The 24463-nt window shown below is 46.1% G+C and overlaps 1 protein-coding gene across 4 annotated transcripts in view; it reads left to right on the plus strand.

Moving 5' to 3' along the window:
• GNG4 (G protein subunit gamma 4) overlaps positions 1-24463 on the plus strand; it is a 121434-nt gene that overhangs the window by 73694 nt on the left and 23277 nt on the right. For all 4 annotated transcript variants that reach the window (XM_077486624.1, XM_077486622.1, XM_077486625.1 and 1 more), the window contains exon 3: positions 20577-20684. In XM_077486624.1, coding sequence (XP_077342750.1) covers positions 20586-20684 — 99 coding nt within the window. In that variant the 5' untranslated portion in view covers positions 20577-20585. The remainder of the gene's footprint in view (positions 1-20576; positions 20685-24463) is intronic.

The raw sequence follows: 24463 nt of genomic DNA on the forward strand, positions 1-24463 counted from the left end.
TGGAATTGTGAGATGAAAGGGAGATGTTGAGTATTGATATGTGGTATGTTTTAGGTCTTTGACAGAAACAAATCGTCTCATATATCGTCTTATATATCAAAGTACAATAACCAAGTACCTAAAACTAGTACTACTATATCAACCAGTACTTACTCATGGGCAGAATATATAATCTAGAAGAGAGAAATCCATGGTGCGTTATCTAAAGCACTGGAGAAGGGGTAGGCAACCTCGGCCCTCCAGTAGTGGTGAAACTACAAATACCATTGTCATGGTTATACAATAGAGTTTGTCTGCTTACATGTTTCCATGTGTTCATCTCTAGAGACCAGCTGACCCTCACCTGACTGCTTTTGTAATCCATCCTCTGGCATGACTCCACCCTAGCTCCTATCAGAGAACTCTATATTAACCTGTGCACTGCAGGCCAACCCTGCTGATCAACCATTGTGTATTCCTATGTGTGTTTAGCGTCCTGTTACCTGCCGTGTGCTCTTCTGTTGTTCCGTTACCGACTTTGGCGTGTCCTTGACTATCCCTGTTTGCCTGTGATCCTGACCTATTGGCATGTCCCTGACTATTCCTGTCTGCTTGTGGCCCCGACCTTGGCTTCATCCCTCACTATCCCTATCCTCCTGTTGCCTACTGTGGGTGCGAGCTGGGGGACCCTGGGGATCGTGACCTGGAGCCAGTTGCAGCCAAGTCCATCCTCACCACTAGAGGCTCTGGTGAACACCTGCTGGCTCTTAGACTCCGTGCCCCAGAGAATCTTAGGCTCTAACCTCGGTGGGATCTGTCTCCCTTCCGCAGCAGTCAGCCTTAGGGTCCACAACCTTGCGGTGCACTCCTGATCCCTATGGTGTGCATCTGTCACCTCGCCTCAAGGTGACCTGACACCCATCATGCCTCTGCCTCTTGGAGTCATGCCTGTGATTGTTAGGGTCCTACAATGTCTCATGGGACTTGTAGTTTCAGAACAGCTGGAGGGTCGAGGTTGACAACCCCTGCCCTAGAGAACCCTGCAGGTAGAGCCAGGTAGGGCGTTGTTACTGGATAAGTGGCAAAAAATAGGTCTGCCAAGTATATAGTGCAGGAGCTAGTTAACCAAATAATGAATTAGGACCCATCATAGAAATTAGGTATGAGCTCGATGTTCAGGTCAAACATAAGTTCGACTCGAACATTGGGTATTCGCCTGTTCGCCAAACAGTGAACATTATGGGGCATTAGCGGCGAATTCAAGCGCTGCGGAATGCCCCATAATGCACTGCGAGATCGCTGTTCATTGCTGTATGATGATTGGCCAAAGCATGCACCTGACCTGCATGCTTAGGCCAATCACAGCTCACTCTGCTGAGAGAGCCATAATTGGCCACAGGCACCGTGACTTTGGCCAATCATGGCTCAGGGGGACTAGGTCCACGCCCCACACTATATAAGACTGTTTACAAAGCGGCCCTGTGTAGTTTTGTTGGCGTGGACAGAGAGATAGCTTGAGTTAGATTAAGCAGGCAGGTTATTCAGTTAGTGGCAGTGTATTTGATATATACAGTATCTCATAAAAGTGAGTACACCCTTCACATTTGTGTAAACATTTTATTCTATCTTTTCACGTGACAACACTGAAGAAATTACACTTTGCTACAATGTGAAGTAGTGAGTGTACAGCTTGTATAACAGTGTCAATTTGCTGTCCCCTCAAAATAACTCAACACACAGCCATGGTTGACCAAAGAAGTTGAGTGCACAGCATCATATCCAGAGGTTGTTCTTGGGAAATAGATGTATGAGTGCTGCCAGCATTGCTGCAGAGGTTGAAGGGGTGGGGGGTCAGCCTGCCAATGCTCCATACACCGCACACTGCATCAAATTGGTCTGTATGGCTGTCGTCCCAGAGGGAAGCCTCTTCTAAAGATGACGCACAAGAAACCCGCAAACAATTTGCTGAAGACAAGCAGACTAAGGACATGGATTATTGGAACCATGTCCTGTGGTCTTATGTGACCAAAATAAACATATTTGGTTCAAATGGTGTCAAGAGTGTGTGGTGGCAACCAGATGAGGAGTACAAAGACAAGTGTGTCTTGCCTACAGTCAAATATGGTGGTGGGAGTGTCATGGTCTGGGGCTGCATTAGTGCTGCTGGCAGTGGGGAGCACTGGGGAACTACAGTTCATTGGAAGAACCATGAATGACAACATGTACTGTGACATACTGAAGCAGAGCATGATCCCCTCTCTTCGGAGACTGGACCGCAGGGCAGTATTCCAACATAACGATCCCAAACACAAGACAACCACTGCCTTGCTAAAGAAGCTGAGGGTAAAGATGATGAACTGGCCATGCAAGTCTCCAGACCTAAACCCTATTGAGCATCTGTGGGGCATCCTCAAACGGAAAGTGGAGGAGTGCAAGTTCTCTAACATCCACCAACTCATTGATGTCATCATGGAGGAATGGAAGAGGACTCCAGTGGCAACCTGTGAAGCACTGGTAAAATTCATGCCCAGGAGGGTTATGGTGGTGGCCACATAAAATATTGACACTTTGGGCGCAATTTGGACATTTTCACTTAGGGGTGTACTCACTTTTCTTGCCAGTGGTTTAGACATAAATGGCTGTGTGTTGAGTTATTTTGAGGGGACAGCAAATTTACACTGTTATACAAGCTGTACACTCACTACTTTACATTGTAGCAAAGTGTAATTTCCTCAGTGTTGTCACATCAAAAAATAGAATATTACTGCATATATAATATATTATATATATATATATATATATATATATATATATATATATATATATATATATATATATATATATATATATAATTGTAGAGGGTCAGCCTGGGGCAGGGTTAAGAGGGGGTTAATTGAAGAAGGCAGGTACTTCCCCTTCAGGCTTATTATCAGGTGTGCTAAAAGTGTCAGTGTGGAGTTGTTGAGTAGGAGAGAGAGACACAGCAGCATGCTGTGTGGAAACGTCCATTGCTGGAAGGTGTACCTGCTGGGTGAGCTTAAACCACAAAAAGACTTTAGCTGTGTTTGGAGCTATGAATTGTTACCTCTAAGCCTGTGGACTGATGAACTGTGAGCTGTACCTGTGTGATAAGACAAGCCTGTCTGATCTTATGTTTTGTTTTGCTGAATAAAAGCCAATTTTATTTTACTGGATTGCCTCTGAGCCAGCTCTTCACCCCTCTGATCCCCTAATATATATATATATATATATATATATATATATATATATATATATATGACTATATCATGTTTTTATTCGATATTCAGTCAGTACAGGCAGTGTATTAATATGTATATACAGCCTTGTGCAATATATATACTCTGCATCCAGTGTAGCCTATATCTACAGTGCATTCTGTGGTGTACTGTGTCTAATACACTTCAGGTGGTGTACACAGTATCTAATACAGTGTGTACAGTTTCTACTACACTTCTGGTGGTGTACATAGTACACAATACAGTGCAGCTATAGTACAGTTTCTAATACAGTGAAGGCAGTGTACATAGTATCTAATACAGTGTGTACAGTTTCTACTACACTTCTGGTGGTGTACACAATACAGTGCAGCCATAGCACAGTTTCTACTACTACTTTTCTGGTGGTATATAACGTGTGTAAAGTATCTAATATACTTCTGGTGGTGTACACAGTACTCAATATAGTGCAGCTGTAGTACAGTTTCTAATACAGTGCAGGTGGTGTACACAGTATCTAATACAGTGTGTACAGTTTTTACTACACTTCTGGTGGTGTGTACAGTGCAATTGAGCTACTAGCCTGTCCTGCATCCAGCATGCTTTCCGAATGCACATTCGGTGCTGCTGGAGGGTTTGTAACAGATCAAAGAATGCGCCTGTCCACAGACTCCATTGATAGGCTCACATTCATAAAAATGAATCAGTCTTGGATCAGCAGCTATCAAGCCCCTGATGCTGATGTAACTGATTGAATTTGCTATGGATGTGAGATCCCTTGAAGACTGCCTATGCTGACTATCCTATTCCTCCTTAATCTTGATGATGCTAACTTACCACAATATTTTTGGTTTATTGCACCACCACCCAAGGCCCAATTCTTCTGCCCGTTTAACAGGGTCCTGTAATTACAATGGTTTATATAATATTTCAATGCAGGGCCCGTTCCTACACCCAACAAGAGTAACTATGGGGGCTTACAGTGTTGTGGCACCACCACCACCCAAGGGCCAATTGTAATTACAATTTTTGATATATTTCACAACAGGGCCTGTTCCTGTGTCCAACAAGAGTATCTTTGAGGTGTTACAGTATTGTCACACCACCACCACCACCCAAAGCCCAATTTTTCTGCCCCTTGATATAATATTTCAACGCAGGGCCCGTTCCTGCGACCAACAAAAGTAACTGTGAGACCTTAAAGTGTTGTGGCACCACCACCCAAGGCCCAATTTTTCTGCCCCTGTTTAACAGGGGCATGTAATTAAAATTTTTGATATAGTATTTCAACACAGGGCCCATTCCTGTGCCCAACCAGTCTAACTGTGAGGGCTTACAGTGTTGTGGCACCACCACCGCCACCCAAAGCCCACTTTTTCTGCCCCTGTTTAACAGGGGCATGTAATTACTGCTTTTGATATAATATTTCAATGCAGGGCCCATTCTTGCACCCATCAAGAGTAACTGTGAGACCTTAAAGTGTTGTGGCACCACCACCCAAGGCCCAATTTTTCTGCCCCTGTTTAACAGGGGCATGTAATTACAATTTTTGATATAATATTTCAACACAGGGACAATTCCGGTGCCCAACCAGTGTAACTGTGAGGGCTTACAGTGTTGTGGCACCGCAACCCAAGGCCAAACTTTTCTGCCCCTGTTTAACAGGGGCATGTAATTACTGGTTTTGATATAATATTTCAATGCAGGGCCCATTCCTGCGCCTAACAAGTGTAACTGTGAGTTACAGTGCCTGGGGGACCCCCACGCTATTTTTTTGGGGGGTATTTTTGGTATTTTTATCTATATATCTGACAATAAATTACAGCTGTGAGCAGTATTAAATGACATTTTTTCCTTTAGAATTGTCATTTTGCTCTGGTACTGTTATAAACAAGGGAAAGATGTGCTACTTTACAGGCATACTAAGGACAACCCCCAGGCATGATATTTAAAGGAATATTCAATTTTTATTGTTTCACTTTAAGCATTATTAAAATCACTGCTTCCGAAACAAACGGACGTTTTTAAAACTTTTTTTGCATTGATACATGTCCGCTGGGGCAGGACCCGGATCCCCAAACACTTTTTATGGCAATAACTTGCATATAAGCCTTTAAAATTAGCAATTTTGCTTTTAACATTCATGTCCCATAGACTTTACCAGTGTTCGTATGAATGTTTTGCCTTTTTCGCGTGTTCTGCTGTGAACCAAAGAGGCTCATCCCTAATACAATCCAATAGTGCCAACTGCATTGATTTAGAGGAGCTTTATACAGTATCACCGAATTCATCAGAGATTGCCATCAGTCTAAAGATGGTGCTGTCGGTTATTTCAATTTCAGTATAATGGTTGTTCTTGCGTACAACAGAAATAGACCCAGTAAAGTCTTGGCAGCCCTCACATAGGCCAGCGGGTCCACAAGGGCCACTAGGTACACTTTAATTTGTAAAAGTACAGGAATAGAAGTAATTCAAGCTATAAATTGAGCTGTGGAGCTTTAATATTGTTGCAACTGTGGGAAATCCAATAACATATGGATATAGTCAGCTGACTTACTCCCACATCTCCAACAGACAAGGGGAACACTCGGATAGATCTTGCGCAACTTCTGAGGGGTGAGATAGATCTGGTGGAGAATATTAAACTGAATTAATTTATCTCTCACTGCAGGAAGGGGTACTCCAAGGCTTCCTACCAGTCCTCAGTATAAAGGTCCTGCACCTCCATGCAGACTGTATATGTTTTTAGCCATCAGGCATTGATCGTCTGTTAATATTTTAAGAGTGGTTTGATAAGGTCAGGATCTCCATTGTGGAGGAGGTAAGGATCAGTTGCGAGGTCCCAAACTGAGCAAAATATGTGTGACAGAGCTAAAAGTACCTGAAAAAATATGAATTTTCACTTAGGGGTGTACTCACTTTTGTTGCCAGTGGTTTAGACATTAATGGCTATGTGTTGTGTTATTTTGAGGGGATAGCAAATTGACACTGTTATACAAGCTGTACACTCACTACTTTACATTGTAGCAAAGTGTAATTTCCTCAGTGTTGTCACATAAAAAAATAGAATAAAATATTTACAAAAATGTGAGGGGTGTACTCACTTTTGTGAGATACTGTATACATCAAATACACTGCCACTAACTGAATAACCTGCCTGCTTAATCTAACTCAAGCTATCTCTCTGTCCACGGCAACAACACTACACAGGGTCACCATGTAAACAGCCTTATATAGTGTGGGGCATGTGCCAATTATGGCTCTCTCAGCAGAGCAAGCTGTAATTGGCCAAAGCATGCAGGTCAGGTGCATGCTTTGGCCAATCATCATACAGCAATGCACTGCGATTTCGGATGCTCTCGAGTGCGCGCCCCAGGGGGCGGGCGAGAGCGGAATTCTGGGAGAACTTCCTGTACTGTTATCCAAGCCTCCTTCTCAATCCAACGTTTCTATGGCAACCATGCTTCCCTGTTCATAGCTTATTTGTTTATTGCATAGTATTTACTTGTGCCGATGTCTGTTTCCCTTTGTCAGACTTATCAGCCTCAGCTGATAAGACTGCAGTAATGGTCAAGTATGGACTGTATGGACTGTATGTGAGGTCACATGGTGTGTAGGAGGAAGCTCTGAGTAATTAGCAGAGTTCAGTGTTGTGCCGTAGGAAGTCCTGATAACAGATAGATAAGACATAGAGAGTGTGCCTTAAATCAGGGGAGATCTGGGCATGCTCAGTGACTTCATTCTACAGAACAACAAGGATTACAACAATACTAAGCAAGTAAGGATATATCTACAAGCAGTGTTCATTAGTGTGGTGGAGGGTTTACAACCACTTTTTTTTTTTTTTTTTTATATTAATCTTTATTAAATTTTCACAATATACAGACCACATTTTACAATAACGTAGCCAAAATTCCAATACATCTTCCTTCCATTCAGGAGTCTGAGTTTTAAAATTCTAGGAAGGGACGGGGGACATGAAAATACAACCATACATCACATATAATTAACAGAAAAAAAAACAATATCTGAACAATACCATAACCCCCATTATCCTTCCTCAACTTTTTTTGCAGTTCCTACATTTTTCCTATTGATATAACCCCTCCCCTCCCTCCCTCCCTTTCTATCGACACTGCCCCCCCCTCCCCTCCCCGCCTATATATATCTTTGTGCTTTTATCCTACAATGTGTCATAAGTGTGTTATAATGCTTCCCATACCTTTAATGTACTCTACCCTGCTCCTTCCCAATACCCGTCCCCCCTCCCCCTCTCCTCTTCCTTTTCCTATCATGGTTTAAACTGGGGTATGCATCTCTTCTATCCACTCTCGCCAGTTTCTATTAAACTCTTTTAAGTTATTTCGTTTTGCATATACTGCTCTCTCCTTACATAGGTATTCATTTACAGCACTTATCCAATCCTCTACTGTGGGGGCTAGATTTGATTGCCATCTCCTAGCTATCATCCTTCTGGCTTGGAATAAGCATCTTAGAATTACCGTTGTTACTCCCTTTCTCTCTGCTTCCTCATTTCTATATCCTAAGATACACACTATGGGATTTAATTCTATCACCGTCCCAAAGGCCCTACTTATTGTCTTTACCACTCCTTCCCAGTATCTAAATAATTTGGGACATTTCCAGAGCATATGCATTAAATTCCCTGACCCCCCACACCTGGGGCAACAGTCATCTGTTCTCTTTCCAAATCTAAATAATTTCTGGGGAGTATAGTATGCTCTAGTAATTACCATCAAGTGGGAAATCCTATGGGGAGGAGAGACCGAGACCTTTGGGCATGCCGCTAGGATATTTTTCCACTGTGCTCGTGTTATATTACCTAAGTCTTGCTCCCATTTCTCCTTCTCGACCCTCCCTTTCCTCTCACAATTAATCTGTTCACCCAACTGGGCATAGAATTTAGATATTAATCCTTTAGTGGGTCCTACTTGTGCTACTGGGTATAGCAAGGGCAGTTCTTCCCATGTTAGTAACAAGTTTCCAAACTGGGTCTTTAAAGCGTGCCTCACTTGTATATAGGCATAGAATGAGTTTTGTGATATCTTAAATTCTTTTTGCAGTTGATCGAAAGATTTAATACCCCTGCCGCCATATAAATGGCTAAGCCTTACAATACCACATTTTTCCCATTCTACAATTTTTCCAACCCGCCATATTTCCTGTAGCTTCCTATTGTTCCAGAGAGGTGTATACTTTGTTATTTCACTATATCCCATTTTTTTTTAACTATATCCCATAGCTTTAACATCATTTTTACTGTAGGGCATCTACACTGGAATGAGTCCGCTTCCAAGGTCTCAATCAGCGTGCTATGTGGGGAGCCTGTTAATACTAATCTCCCATTTGGGGTTCCTCCATTCATCTCATCAATCCCCCCTAGCTGTTGTAATTGGGACACCCAGAAATAGCACTCCGGTTAAGGGACCGCGAACCCTCCTTCCTCTCCCGGTAGCTGAAGCATCCGCAATCTCAATCTGGCCTGTCCTCCCTTCCATATTAACTCCCTGAACAACATCTCGATTTTATTAAACCAACTTCTATTAATCCATATTGGAGCATTATGCAATATGTATAAAAGTTGGGGCATCCATATCATTTTTATCAAATTACATCTGCCAGCCACCGAGAGAGGCATTCGCTTCCATATAGCAATTTTTTGTTTAAACTTAACCAATAATGGGACTAAGTTATAACTTATATATTGCTTAGGATCCCTTGACAAGGTTACTCCCAGATATTTCAACTTATCCACTGTTGGCATTTGGGGGGTTCCCAGGGCCGTTTGCTGACCAATTGGGTCCAAAGGAAGACATTCCGATTTTTCCCAATTTATCTCCAGTCCTGTGAAGCCTCCAAACCCTTGCACCAATCCCATTGCCCTTGGTAGTGAGTACCTCATATCCCCTAAAAACAATAGGATATCGTCTGCATAGAGTGAGATTTTTTCCTCTCCAGTTTTTCTTACAAAACCGACTATCTCCCGGTTTGCTCTAATTGCACATGCCAAGGGCTCTATAGCCAATGCAAAGAGCAGGGGTGATAGTGGGCACCCCTGCCTCGTCCCTCTCCCCAGCTCTATTTTCCCGGATAACTCGTTATTAATTTTTAGTCTCGCACTAGGTTTGTCGTATAACATCCTAATCCACTTTAAAGGTCTCCTTGACCAGCCTGTCAGTTTAGGTGGACGACCATGTCTTGGTAGGTTTGCAGTGCCATACTCTTTCCATTGTCGGATGATGGATTGAACAGTGCTCCATGAGATGTTCAAAGCTTGCGATCTTTTTTCATAACCTAACCTCGCTTTTAACTTCTCCACGACTTTATTCCTGACCTGTCTGGTGTGTTCCTTGGCCTTTATGATGCTATTTGTTCACTAAGGTTCTCTAACAAACCTCTAAAGTCTTTACAGAAAAGCTGAATTTATACTGAGATAACACACTGGTGGACTCTGTTTACTAATTAGGTAGCCTGATGGCAATTGATTCCATTAGATTATAGTTAAGGGTATCAGAGTAAACGGGGCTGAATACAAATACACGTCACACTTTTCAGATATTTATGTATAAAAAATTTGGAAAACCATTTTGCAATTTCCTTCCACTTCACAATTACGTGCCACTTGTGTTGGTCTATCACATAAAATTCCAAAATCCATTTACGTTTTTGATTGTAACATGACAAAATGGGTAAAATTTCAAGGGGTGTGAATACTTTTTCAATGGCACTGTATTAAGGATGAGCCGAACACCGCCTGGTTCAGTTCGCACCAGAACCTGCGAACAGACCTAAACTTTGTGTGAACTTTAGAACCCTATTAAAGTCTATGGGACTCGAACGTTCAAAATCAAAAGTGCTAATTTTAAAGGCTAATATGCAAGTTATTGTCCTAAAAAGCATTTGGGGACCTGGGTCCTGCCCCAGGGGACATGTATCAATGCAAAAAAAAGTTTTAAAAACCTGAAGTTTTTTTGGGAGCAGTGATGTTAATAATGCTTAAAGTGAAACAATAAAAGTGTAATATTCCTTTAAATTTCGTACCTGGGGGGGTATCTATAGTATGCCTGTAAAGGGGTGAATGTTTCTCGTGCTTAGAACTGTCCCTGCACAAAGTGTCATTTCTGCAGGAAAAAAAGTCATTTAAAAGCACTCGTGGCTATAATGAATTGTTGGCTTCCCGTAATACAGAGAACAGTCATTGAAAGTCATTGATAAAAAAAAAGCGTAGAGTTCTGGTATGGATATTAAAGGGAACCCCATGTCAAATTTTTAAAAAACCTCTTCAGGTCTGGTATGGATTTTAAGAGGAACTCCACGCCAAATAAAAAAAAAAATGGAGTGGAGTTCCCCCCAAAAATCCATACCAGACCCTTTATCTGAGAACGCAACCTGGAAGGCCGCAGGAAAAGGGGGGGGGGGCGAGAGAGTGGCCCCCCTCCTGAACCATACCAGGCCACATGCCCTCAACATTGGGAGGATGCTTTGGGGGTCTGTGATTAGTGATGGACGAACTTCCGACGGGACGTTTCGCGAAAGCGAAATGCGAACGGACCCAAACGTTCGCGAAACCGAACGTTCGCCGCGGGCCCCATTGACTTCAATGGGAGGCGAACTTTGCAAACCTTCATGTCGAATTTGCGGCCACGTGGTAATTATTAGGGGGTAAAACGTAGTCCCACCATCTGGACAATGACATAATACATGTATGAGGTGAATTTGGGATCGATAACTACAAGCATTTTTATTTTATTTGGGAAATTGTTCTAACAATTCAGGACTATGGAGCTAATGAAGGCAATGGAGGAGAGGGAAGGTCAGGGACCAGGGTAGGCAAAGAAGAGGGTGCAGGAGATGATCACCAGCAGCGTGACATACCGGAATGACACATGCACCGTGATAGAGGCATCTGACAGCAGCACCGTAATACAGAGCACTGACAGCAGCACCGTGACATACAGCGCTGACAGCAGCACCGTGACATACAGCGCTGACAGCAGCACCGTGACATACAGCGCTGACAGCAGCACCGTGACATACAGCGCTGACAGCAGCACCGTGACATACAGCGCTGACAGCAGCACCGTGACATACAGCGCTGACAGCAGCACCGTGACATACAGCACTGACAGCAGCACCGTAAGCAGCCCCAGGAGGAAGTCAGCACAGCACAGGGATGGTGTGATCCCCTCATAATAAGAACCCCCAGGAGGAAGTCAGCACAGCACAGGGATAGTGTGATCCCTTCATAATAAGAACCCCCAGGAGGAAGTCAGCACAGCACAGGGATATCATAAGCAGCCCCAGTAGAAATATGACACCGCTCAACCTCTTCAAAGAGGAGGGTAGGGGCATATAGTACGGTGTGCTTTTTTGGGTCAAGGAAGTGAGCAGACTGTACGTCAGTCCCTATACCGCTGAAGGACTGCTGCAGTATAGGGCAGCGGTCAGCAGTGGTGCACGTCAACCCTATCTATTGTGGACCTATAGCGGTCCTTACAGAACAGCAGACTGTACCGCACTCAAGCCTATGTACCGTAGCACCCTATACCAAGTTACCAGTCCTTATAAGAACTTTTGTGGACCAAGCAGGTTGTGTATTAGTGTTTAGCAGACTGTACGTCAGTCCCTATACCGCTGAAGGACTGCTGCAGTATAGGGCAGCGGTCAGCAGTGGTGCACGTCAACCCTATCTATTGTGGACCGATAGCGGTCCTTACAGAACAGCAGACTGTACCGCACTCAAGCCTATGTACCGTAGCACCCTATACCAAGTTACCAGTCCTTATAAGAACTTTTGTGGACCAAGCAGGTTGTGTATTAGTGTTTAGCAGACTGTACGTCAGTCCCTATACCGCTGAAGGACTGCTGCAGTATAGGGCAGCGGTCAGCAGTGGTGCACGTCAACCCTATCTATTGTGGACCGATAGCGGTCCTTACAGAACAGCAGACTGTACCGCACTCAAGCCTATGTACCGTAGCACCCTATACCAAGTTACCAGTCCTTATAAGAACTTTTGTGGACCAAGCAGGTTGTGTATTAGTGTTTAGCAGACTGTACGTCAGTCCCTATACCGCTGAAGGACTGCTGCAGTATAGGGCAGCGGTCAGCAGTGGTGCACGTCAACCCTATCTATTGTGGACCGATAGCGGTCCTTACAGAACAGCAGACTGTACCGCACTCAAGCCTATGTACCGTAGCACCCTATACCAAGTTACCAGTCCTTATAAGAACTTTTGTGGAACAAGCAGGTTGTGTGTTAGTGATTAGCAGACTGTACGTCAGTCCCTATACCGCTGAAGGACTGCTGCAGTATAGGGCAGCGGTCAGCAGTGGTGCACGTCAACCCTATCTATTGTGGACCGATAGCGGTCCTTACAGAACAGCAGACTGTACCGCACTCAAGCCTATGTACCGTAGCACCCTATACCAAGTTACCAGTCCTTATAAGAACTTTTGTGGAACAAGTGAGTTGTGAATGTTTAGCAGACTGCAGCAGAAGGGCAGCAGTCAAGTATAATATCCTTTCTATATTTGGAAGAAAGAATATTATACATGTACAAGCCTATTACTGTACCACTGATACCAGTCCTGAAAAGAACCTTTGTGGAACTAATAATAACAGCAAGTCTTTAAAATTACCCTCACTGCCTGACAACACTGCTTCCTTCCTGTCCCTATACAAATTGGCAAAAAAAGAGAACGATTAGTGGTTACTGGAACAGCTCTTTTGTGGACCTTGATAGTAACAGCTAATGATGATGATGATGATGATGATGATGAAAGACTAATCTGGCTGTCCCTGTAGCATACACCGTCCTTTCCCTTTCTCTAAACTAACAAAAGACACTCAGGCTGCTGCAAGAATCAGCAGCACAGCAAACCTATCAACGCCTAACACCTATACCAGTCCTGAAAAGAACTTTTGTGTACCAAATAGCTAGTGGTTTATCTCTCCCTACTCCACACAGGAACCTGTCCCTATCGTAACAGAAGAAAGAATGTAAAATGGCCACCGGATCGGGTGTATTTATAGGTTAGGGGGAATGTCCAAGTGTCCATGTGCTGTCATGTCTCAATTGGCTGTCCTGTATCACATGATAAACGTGTCACCAAAGGTTAAAGTTCTTGTATACATTAAACACGTAAGTCCGCCGCGGCGAACGACGGAAAAAGGCGTTCGAACGTGCGGACCGCGAATGTCGGAAATTCGCCGCGAAACGACCGCCGGGCGAAACGTTCGTCCATCACTATCTGTGATCCCTCAAAGCACCATGTCCCCATGTTGATGGGGACAAGGACCTCATTACCACAACCCTGGCCGGTGGTTGTGGGAGTCTGCGGGCGGGGGACTTATCAGAATCTGGAAGCCCCCTTTAACAAGGGGACCCCCACATCCCAGCCCCCCCTGTTTGAAATGGTAAGGGGGTACAAAAGTACCCCTACCATTTCACAAAGAAAGTGTAAACAATTGTTAAAGAACACACACACCGTTGGGAAAAGTCCTTTATTAAAAATAAAAAGAATTAAAAAAAAAGATTCCAGTGGTGGTAATCCACTCTTGCTATCCAGGGATGGATGATCACCTCTCCGGGGTCCAGCGATGGGTGATCTCTCCCGATGGTCCAGCGCAGTGCATCCATCCTGTCTCCACCGGAGACACTGCGGGAATCCCGGCAGCCTGACACGTCTTAGCTGAGGAGGACAGGGCTACCCGTCACCTGACCCCGCCCCCTCTGACGCAAGGGGAAAGCCGGTGTCTGGTCAGATAGTGTCCCCCATCACATAGTGTCCACCCTGTACTGCGCTTGCGTAGTACGGGGGACAAGGAGAAGCCAAACATCTCCGAAGATGAACGGTGCCTGCTCCATGAGTCCAGGTTCAAGCCCCACCATCCAAGTGGACATAGAGTTAGAATATAAAAAGCTGAGGGAAGCAAGGCCGTGCCCGAAGCGAGTGACCCTGTTACTATGAGCAACCCTATGTCCACTTGGATGGTGGGGCTTGAACCTGGACTCAGTGCGCAGGCGCTGTTCTTCTTCTGAGATGTCCGGCTTCTCCTTGTCCCCCGTACTGCGCAAGCGCTGCGCCTGCGCAGTACGGTCTGGACACTATTCGATAGGAGGACACTTTGTGTCAGGACACCGGGCTTCCCCAGTGATGTACGGGTGACCCCGCCCCCCTCTCATGTAACGCAGGTTTCCGTTACATCAGAGGGGGGCGGGGTCACCTGCACGTCACTGGGGAAGCCTGGCTTTCCCCTTGCATCGGGGGGGCGGGGTCAGGTGACAGGTGGCCCGTCCTCCTCAGATAAGACGTGTCAGGCTGCCGGGATTCCTGTAGTGTCTTCGGTGGAGACAGGATAGATACGCTGTGCTGGACCATTGGGAGAGATCACCCATCGCTGGACCCCGGAGAAGAGATCAGATCACCCATCGCTGGACCCCGGAGACGAGATCAGCCATCGCTGGATAGCATGAGTGGATTACCACTGCTGGAATCTTTTTTTTCTTTTTAATAAAGGACTTTTCCCAATGGTGTGTGTGTGTGTGTTTTTTATCAATTATGTACACTTTCTTTGTGAAATGGTAGGGGTACTTTTATACCCCCTTACCATTTCACACGGGGGGGGGCAGATCTGGGGGTCCCCTTGTTAAAGGGGGTTTCCAGATTCTGATAAGTCCCCTGCCCACAGACCCCCACAACCACCGGCCATTGTTGTGGGGATGAGGCCCTTGTCCCCATCAACATGGAGACATGGTACTTTGAGGGGTCACAAACCCCCAAAGCATCCTCCCAATGTTGAGGGCATGTGGCCTGGTATGGTTCATGGGGGGCGCTCTCTCATCCCCCCTCTTTTGCTGCCGCCTGCCAGGTTGCGTGCTGGTTTGACTCGAACTTGAAGCTCATCCCTACACTGTATATACAGTATACCCCTGAAGATGGGAAAGGCACATATATACCTATATTCATCTATAGGTCCATTAATTAAGGTGAGAGAACACCCCAGTACGGAGGTGTATCTTGAGTGTGGATTTGTGTTTGCAGCACTGGCATTTTGGTCACATTTTTCACAGTAAGGCCGCGTACACACGCGCGGACTGTTTGCCCAACCTTGTTCGTCAAACAGTTTCGGCAAACAGTCCGCTCAAAATTTGCATGAGCGGACTTGCCCACACACGAGCGGACTGTTTGACGAACAAGGTTGGGCAAACAGTTCGCTCAACTTTTGAAATGAACGGACTCGCCCACGTAAGGAGGAGGCAAATCCGCCCATTTCGAGCGCGTGTACAGGTAGGCGGGGCCCGCGAAGGAGACGTTGCGGGCTCCGCCGCCTGGAATGGGCTTAAAGGGGAACCCCAACACCGAAAAAAATCGGCGTGGGGGTTCCCCCAAAGTCCACACCAGACCCTTGTCCGAGCACGCTACCCGGCCGGCCAGGAAAGGGGGGCGAGCGAGCGCGCCCCCCCTCCTGAGCCGTACCAGGCCGCGTGCCCTCAACATGGGGGGGTGCCTTGGGGAAGGGGGGGCCGCGCGGCCCCCCCACCCCAAAGCACCTTGTCCCCATGTTGATGAGGACAAGGGCCTCTTCCCGACAACCCTGGCCGTTGGTTGTCGGGGTCTGCGGGCGGGGGGCTTATCGGAATCCGGGAGCCCCCTTTAAGAAGGGGGCCCCCGGATACCGGCCCCCCACCCTATGTGAATGAGTATGGGGTACAATGTACCCCTACCCATTCACCTGTGAAATAAAGTACAAAAAAAAACACAACACAGGGAAAAAATATTTTATTGCACAGCTCCGGGGGTCTTCCGTCTTCGGGGGTCTTCTCGCCGGACTCCTCCGCTATCTGTGTGTAGCTCTTTTACTAGCGGAGGAGTCCGGCTTTCTTCCTCCCCGCCGCCGGCCTCTTCTCCCGACTTCGGGGGTCTTGTCCCCCTCTTCGGTTCTTCTGCCGGGCCACCGCGCCTTCTTGTAGCTCTTTTACAGGCGGTGGCCCGGTCTTCTGTCGCCGCTGCCTTCCGTTCTTCTGTCGCCGCCTTCGGTTCTTCTGCCGGGCCACCGCGCCTTCTTGTAGCTCTTTTACAGGCGGTGGCCCGGTCTTCTGTCGCCGCCTTCGGTTCTTCTGCCGGGCCACCGCGCCTTCTTGTAGCTCTTTTACAGGCGGTGGCCCGGTCTTCTGTCGCCGCTGTCGTCGCCGCCGCCTTCCGTTCTTGTTCTTCTTCTTGTTCTTCTTCTTCTTCTCCTGGAGATGTTGACTCGACGAGCTCTCCGGCCGGAATGCCAGGGACACGCTCCGCTGCCACTTATATAGTGACAATGGGGCGGTGTCACATGGTATATGTCACATGGGTTGGTCACATGGTGACCCCGCCCCCTTACGATGTCATAGTCCCCATGTGACATCAACCCATGTGACCAACCCATGTGACATATACCATGTGACACCGCCCCATTGTCACTATATAAGTGACCGCACAGCGCGGCTCTGGCATTCCGGCCGGAGAGCTCGTCGAGTCAACATCTCCAGGAGAAGAAGAAGAAGAACAAGAAGAAGAACAAGAACGGAAGGCGGCGGCGACGACAGCGGCGACAGAAGACCGGGCCACCGCCTGTAAAAGAGCTACAAGAAGGCGCGGTGGCCCGGCAGAAGAACCGAAGGCGGCGACAGAAGAACGGAAGGCAGCGGCGACAGAAGACCGGGCCACCGCCTGTAAAAGAGCTACAAGAAGGCGCGGTGGCCCGGCAGAAGAACCGAAGAGGGGGACAAGACCCCCGAAGTCGGGAGAAGAGGCCGGCGGCGGGGAGGAAGAAAGCCGGACTCCTCCGCTAGTAAAAGAGCTACACACAGATAGCGGAGGAGTCCGGCGAGAAGACCCCCGAAGACGGAAGACCCCCGGAGCTGTGCAATAAAATATTTTTTCCCTGTGTTGTGTTTTTTTTTGTACTTTATTTCACAGGTGAATGGGTAGGGGTACATTGTACCCCATACTCATTCACATAGGGTGGGGGGCCGGTATCCGGGGGCCCCCTTCTTAAAGGGGGCTCCCGGATTCCGATAAGCCCCCCGCCCGCAGACCCCGACAACCAACGGCCAGGGTTGTCGGGAAGAGGCCCTTGTCCTCATCAACATGAAGACAAGGTGCTTTGGGGTGGGGGGGCCGCGCGGCCCCCCCTTCCCCAAGGCACCCCCCATGTTGAGGGCACGCGGCCTGGTACGGCTCAGGAGGGGGGGCGCGCTCGCTCGCACCCCTTTCCTGGCCGGCCGGGTAGCGTGCTCGGACAAGGGTCTGGTGTGGACTTTGGAGGAACCCCCACGCCGATTTTTTTCGGCGTTGGGGTTCCCCTTTAAGCCCATTCCAGGCGGCGGAGCCCGCGATGTCTCCTTCGCGGGCCCCGCCTACCTGTACACGCGCTCGAAATGGGCGGACTTTCCGAGCGGGAACAGTCTGCTCATTTCGAAAGTACAGCGGACAGGCCCACACACGGGCGGACTGTTCGCTCAAACACAGTTTCAGCGGACAGTTTTTCGGAATTTCCGAAAGACTTTGTCCGTCCAACTGTCCGCTGAAACTGTCCGCTGAAAGCCCACACACGAGCGGACTGTCCGCCCAAACACTGTTCAGCGGACAAGGTTGGGCGAACAGTCCGCCCGTGTGTACGCGGCCTAAGAGTGCGTGAAGATTTTTGCACTGAATTGTGTTAATGAACTATTTGCACTACTCACTAAACATATTATTGGATAAGTGTGGACGTTATTGAGATAGTTACATAGTTAGTAACGTTGAATAAAGACACCAGTCCAACCTGAGTGAGTGTCTACAATTGTCCCTATCCCTGTACATTTCTCACTCACATCGGTCCCTACCCTCAAGGAGCCCACAATCCAAGGTCCCCATTCATATACTAGGGCCAGTTTAGGACAGAAGCCAATTAAGCTACTAGTATGTCTTTGGAGTGTGGGAGGAAACCAGAGTACCTGGAGGAAACCCACACAGGCACAGGGAGAACATGCAAACTCCAGGCAGGTAGTGTTGTGGTTGGGATTTGAACCAGCCACCCTTTCTACTGCTAGGTGAGAGTGCTAACCACTACATCATTTTTTTTTGTTTATTTAATTAGATGTGATGTTTTACCACATATATTTGTCAGCAGCGCTACACTATTTTTGATTGTTTTTTTTTAGCTTATTTGAAAAACTTGTGTCTGATAATGCCCCACAATGAGTTCCAGTGCTTCCTGCGTGAATGGGGAATTAGGCACAAACCCACCAACCCCTATTTCTCACAGGCCAATGATCTAGAAGAGAAGTAGGTTGGCATAGTCAAATACATGATACTGAAAGCGCTATCATCAGGGCAGGATGTGTACCTAGGACTATTAAACTATAGTGCAACACCTATTGAAGGTTTATGCTCACCCGCGCACAGCTGCTACTGGGTAGAACACTGAAGACCACAGTGCCTATTGCACCATGGAAATTGCAGCCTCAGTCTATTCCACAGGATTGAGTAACAGCTCAGAGGATCATAAACATGAAAAGGCCTAAAAAGGTATATAACTGTACTTTATTCTACAAGATCCCTTCGGCCACGTTTGGACGTTATTTCGTTATGACGGGACTACGTTCAGGCTAGTAGCCAATAGCTTTGGTCTAGGAATTTGATCTGAGCATGCGTGGCACTTTGTCCGTCGGAGTATGTCCGATCGGAGCATTTTGTCGGAAAATTGTATGGACAAGTTGGAAAACTTGGTCCGTCGGATACTCCGACGGAAACAGTCCGATGGAGAACACACACAGTCCGATTATCTGACAAAACGGTCCGATAGGACACATTCCGTCAGAATCTCCGACCGTGTGTACAAGGGCTTAGAGTGGGGCAATTCTGAAATTGAGAGATTATATAGTTTGCATAAATCTGTAAAAGGGTGAAATTTGTTATTTATGTATCGCTGGCTCTCCCTCCTCACACAGAGACAGCGTGTGAGGAGGGAGAGCTTCCATGCTGCAGCGGGAGTGAAAAAAATCAGTTACACTAACACAATACAGTGCCATCTGTTCCCAGTGCCACCTATCAGTGCCATCTGTCCCCAGTGTCACCTGTCGGTGTCATCAGTGCCACGTATCAGTGCCATCTGTCATCAGTACCACCTCAGTGTCACGTGCCATCTATTATCTGTGTCACGTGTCCTCAGTGCCACGTATCAGTGCCATCTGTCATCAGTGCCACGTATTAGTGCCATCTGTCAGTGTCACATATTAGTGCCATCTGTCATCAGTGCCATGTGTCATCGGTGTCACATATTAGTGCCATCTGTTATCAGTGTCACATGTCATCAGTGCCACGTATTAGTGTCATCTGTCATCAATGCCACATCAGTGTCATGTGCCATCAGTGCCACTTATCAGTGCCATCTGTCATCAGTGCCACATCAGTTGAACATGTCATTGTCTTGGTGCTCCAGGGCCTTCTAAAGTGTAATAGGTATTCAACAACTTGTGTGTAATTTATGCTCCTAGAACACCTGATGCTGCTCCCTGCATGTTGGGTCTCTCTATGTGGCTAGGCTGTGAAAAAGTCCCACACATGTGGCATTGTAATGCTCAGGAGGAGTAGAATGTATTTTGAGGTGTCATTTGTGGTATACACATGTCATGTGAGAGAAATAACCTATTACAATGGCAATTTTGTGGAAAAAAAGAGGGGTTTAAGTGCCCAGTTGTCAAGTGGTTACCATTTGTAAATATTACTGGGTGTTTAAAACTTTAAGGAGAGACATGTTTGCATGGTTCATAGCAGGAATCTAAAAGGATACAAGAATGGTGCAGCAACGGTTTAACTACCTTGTTAAGCAACATTAATACAGGAAACATTAGAGAAAGTATTATTGTTTATCACTAGATTGTTTCTCACTCCACTATATCATTGGTAAGCGCACAGGCTGTAATAGCTAAAAGCAAGGTATCAGTTTCAGGTACTAACAACATTACAATATCCTCTCTCCCCATTAAACCTCAGGTCTCAACAAATACATGGCTGTTCTTGATGACATTCGCCTTTACTATGTGAACATCAAATACTAATGTAAGCAAGTGCGATAACATTCTGAGTCTAATGTTTGCAAGCCTGAGAAAACTGCATTGTGCTGATTTGTGTCTGCACAAACCCTACTTGATCTTATCTTAATGTTACACTAGCAATGTAAAGCAGATAATTTTTCTTTGTGTGCCTCACAATGTAATGGTAAACAGGCAAAAAGAACTTCTACATCTAAATGCCAACCATTCTGCTATGTTACGGTTTGTTTTTAATCCTTGTATTTTTATTTTTTTTGCAATTAGAGTCGTACAATGAAGGACGTTGTGTCTAACAACAGCACAACTAGCATCTCTCAAGCACGAAATGCGGTAGAGCAACTCAAGATGGAAGCTTGCATGGACAGAATAAAGGTATTTTCAGAATATTTTTTTCTACAAAAGCATTTATATCCTGCAGTACAGACTAACAAAAATGAACAAGAAAGGTTTTGGGTCAACACATTTATGCCAACCTTAGTACAATGAAATGGAACTTGAATTAGGTTATTTCAGAGTTAAACAGGAATGTAATGGAAGAATAATAATTTAGCCCTGATCATTTTGACAAGTCAAATTGCATGACAAGTCGCACCCTATTGACAGTAATCACCATGTTAAAATCTGTTACAACGCCAGCTTTGCGGTGCTGCGTCTATTTGAAAAAGTAGTTCCTGCAATTTCGGGTGCAACTTGCATAGACATTTGTGCATGAGGCCGCACAGATGTCCTCCAAGTCGCACTGACATGCGGCTTTGAAATTATTCGATTTCAGATGAAGTTGCATGATTTCAAAGCCGCAGTCAATTGAATGAGGGCTTAGACTAGGTTCACACCTTTTGTGTCTGCATTTTCCATTTTTTGTGCATTTTGATGCACGTTGATTCATGTTTTAGTGTGTTTTTATGTGTTCTGCATTTTTTTGTTTGTCCAAAAAAAAGTAAAATAAAGCAGAAGTTGCTAGAAGTGGGAGCTTGTTGCATGTGCTAGAACATATGAAAATGCATGTTGCATTGAAGTTTATGGCGCCACAAATGCAATGAACCCAAAAAAAAAAATCTTGCTCAATGTGTGGCAGCTCAATGCACAAGTGTGAATAGGCCAAGAAAAAAAAATGGCAATCTTCTTGTGCAACGCATGTAATTTGAGCAGATAGGAATGCGGCCTAAAACTAATTAGACTATTGCTGCTTTTGAATGGGGTTCACTGTGGAGATGTTCAATGATGGATTAAAGTTTGTGCTAATCTAGTTTTTTTTTTTTTTTTTCAAGCACGTAGTTAGAAGCAGAGGCTCTAGTGGGCTTCAAAAAAGGGTGGGCTCAGGGCCCAGGGCACTGCACTCCATGCTCACCCAGTTGTGTGATAATAGCGAATTAATTTTCGTTATTGTCACACAAATCCTATTCCCAGGCCAATCAGGACAGCGGGTCCTGAGACCAGTTACCTGATTGGCTGAAAGGACAGGCAATCCTATTGGACACCTAGGAGGAGGAGAGAAGAAACGCATGGAAGAAGCCGCCATGATGCAGAGGAGGAGGAGATGCTATAGAAGCTGCGAGCTGTCGCCTGTAGGAGTGCTGCCCGCCTGCAACTTAGATGGGGTAAGTGTGGGGCTGGATGACCAACAGTGTGGGGGGCGCCACTGGCTGAATGGGGCGAGGTAAAAAAAACACCATCTGCCACTGCTCATGGGTATGTCCATACTCACGAGTGTACATAAAGTGGGGTATGCCTGTACTTAACTAAAGATGCTGTTTTGCCACAGAGTCTCACCTGCTTTTCATATGGTGTGGCACAAGTAATCATAGACACATGCATTATTACAAGCTCTGATACGAGACTGAGATCTTGCAAGTTTAATTATAGTGCTTGTATGTAAGGGACGGCCAACACACCTCCACTTGAGAAAAGTTACCTTCTAAGGAAAATGGCACATTCCTGAAGTAGATTAGTGGGCTGGCTTGTCACATATAGTCAGTTTACAAATACATTCCTTTGATATCAAGGAAGGGTTGAGGTCAGCTAAAGCAGTGGTCATCAACCCTGTCCTCAGGGCCCACTAACAGGCCAGGTTTTATGTACTACCTTGGGGAGATGCAGACTAGAATACTGCAATCACTGAGCAGCAAATGATATCACCTCTGATGTATTTTACTTATCCTGCAAACAGGGCAGGACTTAGGGTGCTGAGGAACCCCTGGGCTTGAGTCACTTTCGGGCCCTACCTTCTATATTAATTTGCCGCCATCTGGTGCCGTAACAATATAATCGATCCAATCGTTATTTAAAGTGCCAAGCTACTTTTAAAAGGTGACTGGTACCGTAGACAGTGTTAAATGCTAAAAAAAGTAATAATATATTACCGTATATACTCGAGTATAAGCCGAGATTTTCAGCCTCTTTTTTCAGGCTGAAAGTGCCCCCTCGGCTTATACTCGAGTCACCGCTGTCTGACTGCTCGATCAGCGTATCGAGCAGACAGACGGCGGACATTAAAATTCAAAAGCCGCGCCTCCTTCTCCGCCTCCGCCTGTGATAGGCGGAACACTGAATTTCCCAGCAGTCAGTGTTCCGCCTATCACGGACATCCGTTCATTCTCATACTACGGACGAGTATGAGAGGATGTCCGTGATAGGCGGAACACAGGCTGCTGGGAAATTGAGTGTTCCGCCTATCACAGGCGGAGGACGGAGGCGCGGCTTTTGAATTGTAGAATGGCCGCCGAGAAGAGCGGCGATCCTGGAGCGGCGATCCATCGGCACGACACGGGACGGAGGAGGCACGGGACGGAGGAGGCACGGGACGGAGGAGGCACGGGACAGAGGAGGCACGGGACAGAGGAGGCACGGGACAGAGGAGGCACGGGACAGAGGAGGCACGGGACAGAGGAGGCACGGGACAGAGGAGGCTCGGGACGACGGCGGCTCGGGACGGAGGCTTGGGACACAGGTAGGCTGGACACACACACAAGGCTGCACGGACACACACACACACACACACACACACACACACACACACACACACACACACACACACACAGGGATGGATGGATGGATACACACACACACACACACAGGGATGGATGGATGGATGGATGGATGGATACACACACACACACACACACACACACACACACACAGGGATGGATGGATGGATGGATACACACACAGGGATGGATGGACGGACACACACACAGGGATGGATGGATGGATGGATGGATGGACACACACACAGGGATGGATGGACGGACACACACACAGGGATGGACGGACACACAGGGATGGACAGCCATGTCTCACCCTCAGCTTATACACGAGTCAATAAGTTTTCCAGTTTTTTGGGGGTAAATTGGGGGCCTCGGCTTATATTCGGGTCGGCCTATACTCGAGTATATACAGTACTGATTGAAGCTTGAAAAGCTTTTTTCCAATAAATAAATAATGATTAACCACTTTCAGACCGGACCATTTTGCTGGTCAATGACCAGAGGTCTTTTTACAATTTGGCACTGCGCTGCTTTAACTGGTAATTGCGCGGTCATGCAATGTTGTACCCAAACAAAATTTGCGTCCTTTTTTTCCCACAAATAGAGCTTTCTTTTAAAGGTATTTGACTGACTCTGCGATTTTTATTTTTTGCGATATAAACGTAAAAAGTCCGCAAATTTTGAAAAAAAATGATATTTTCTACTTTTTGTTATTAGAAAAATCCAATAAACTCAATTTTAGTCATACATTTAGGCCAAAATGTATTCAGCCACATGTCTTTGGTAAAAAAAAAGTAAATAACTGTATATTTATTGGTTTGCGCAAAAGTTGTCACATCTACAAACTAAGGTACATTTTCTGGAATTTACGCAGCTTTTAGTTTGACTGCCTATCTCATTTCTTGAGGTGCTAAAATGGCAGGGCAGTACAAAACCCCCCCAAATGACCCCATTTTGGAAAGTAGACACCCTAAGGAAATTGATAAGAGGCATGTTGAGCCCATTGAATATTTAATTTTTTTGCCTCAAGCGATTGAATAATGACAAAAAAAAATTTTATTTTATTTTTTACACAAAGTTGTCACTAAATCATATATTGCTCACACATGCCATGGTTATATGTGGAATTGTACCCCAAAACACATTCTGCTGCTTCTCCTGAGTACG

Source organism: Lithobates pipiens, unplaced genomic scaffold (genome assembly GCF_037356315.1).
Source record: "Lithobates pipiens isolate NorthernLeopardFrog02 unplaced genomic scaffold, aLitPip1_a1.2 Scaffold_18, whole genome shotgun sequence".
In the NCBI taxonomy this organism is placed as follows: domain Eukaryota; kingdom Metazoa; phylum Chordata; class Amphibia; order Anura; family Ranidae; genus Lithobates; species Lithobates pipiens.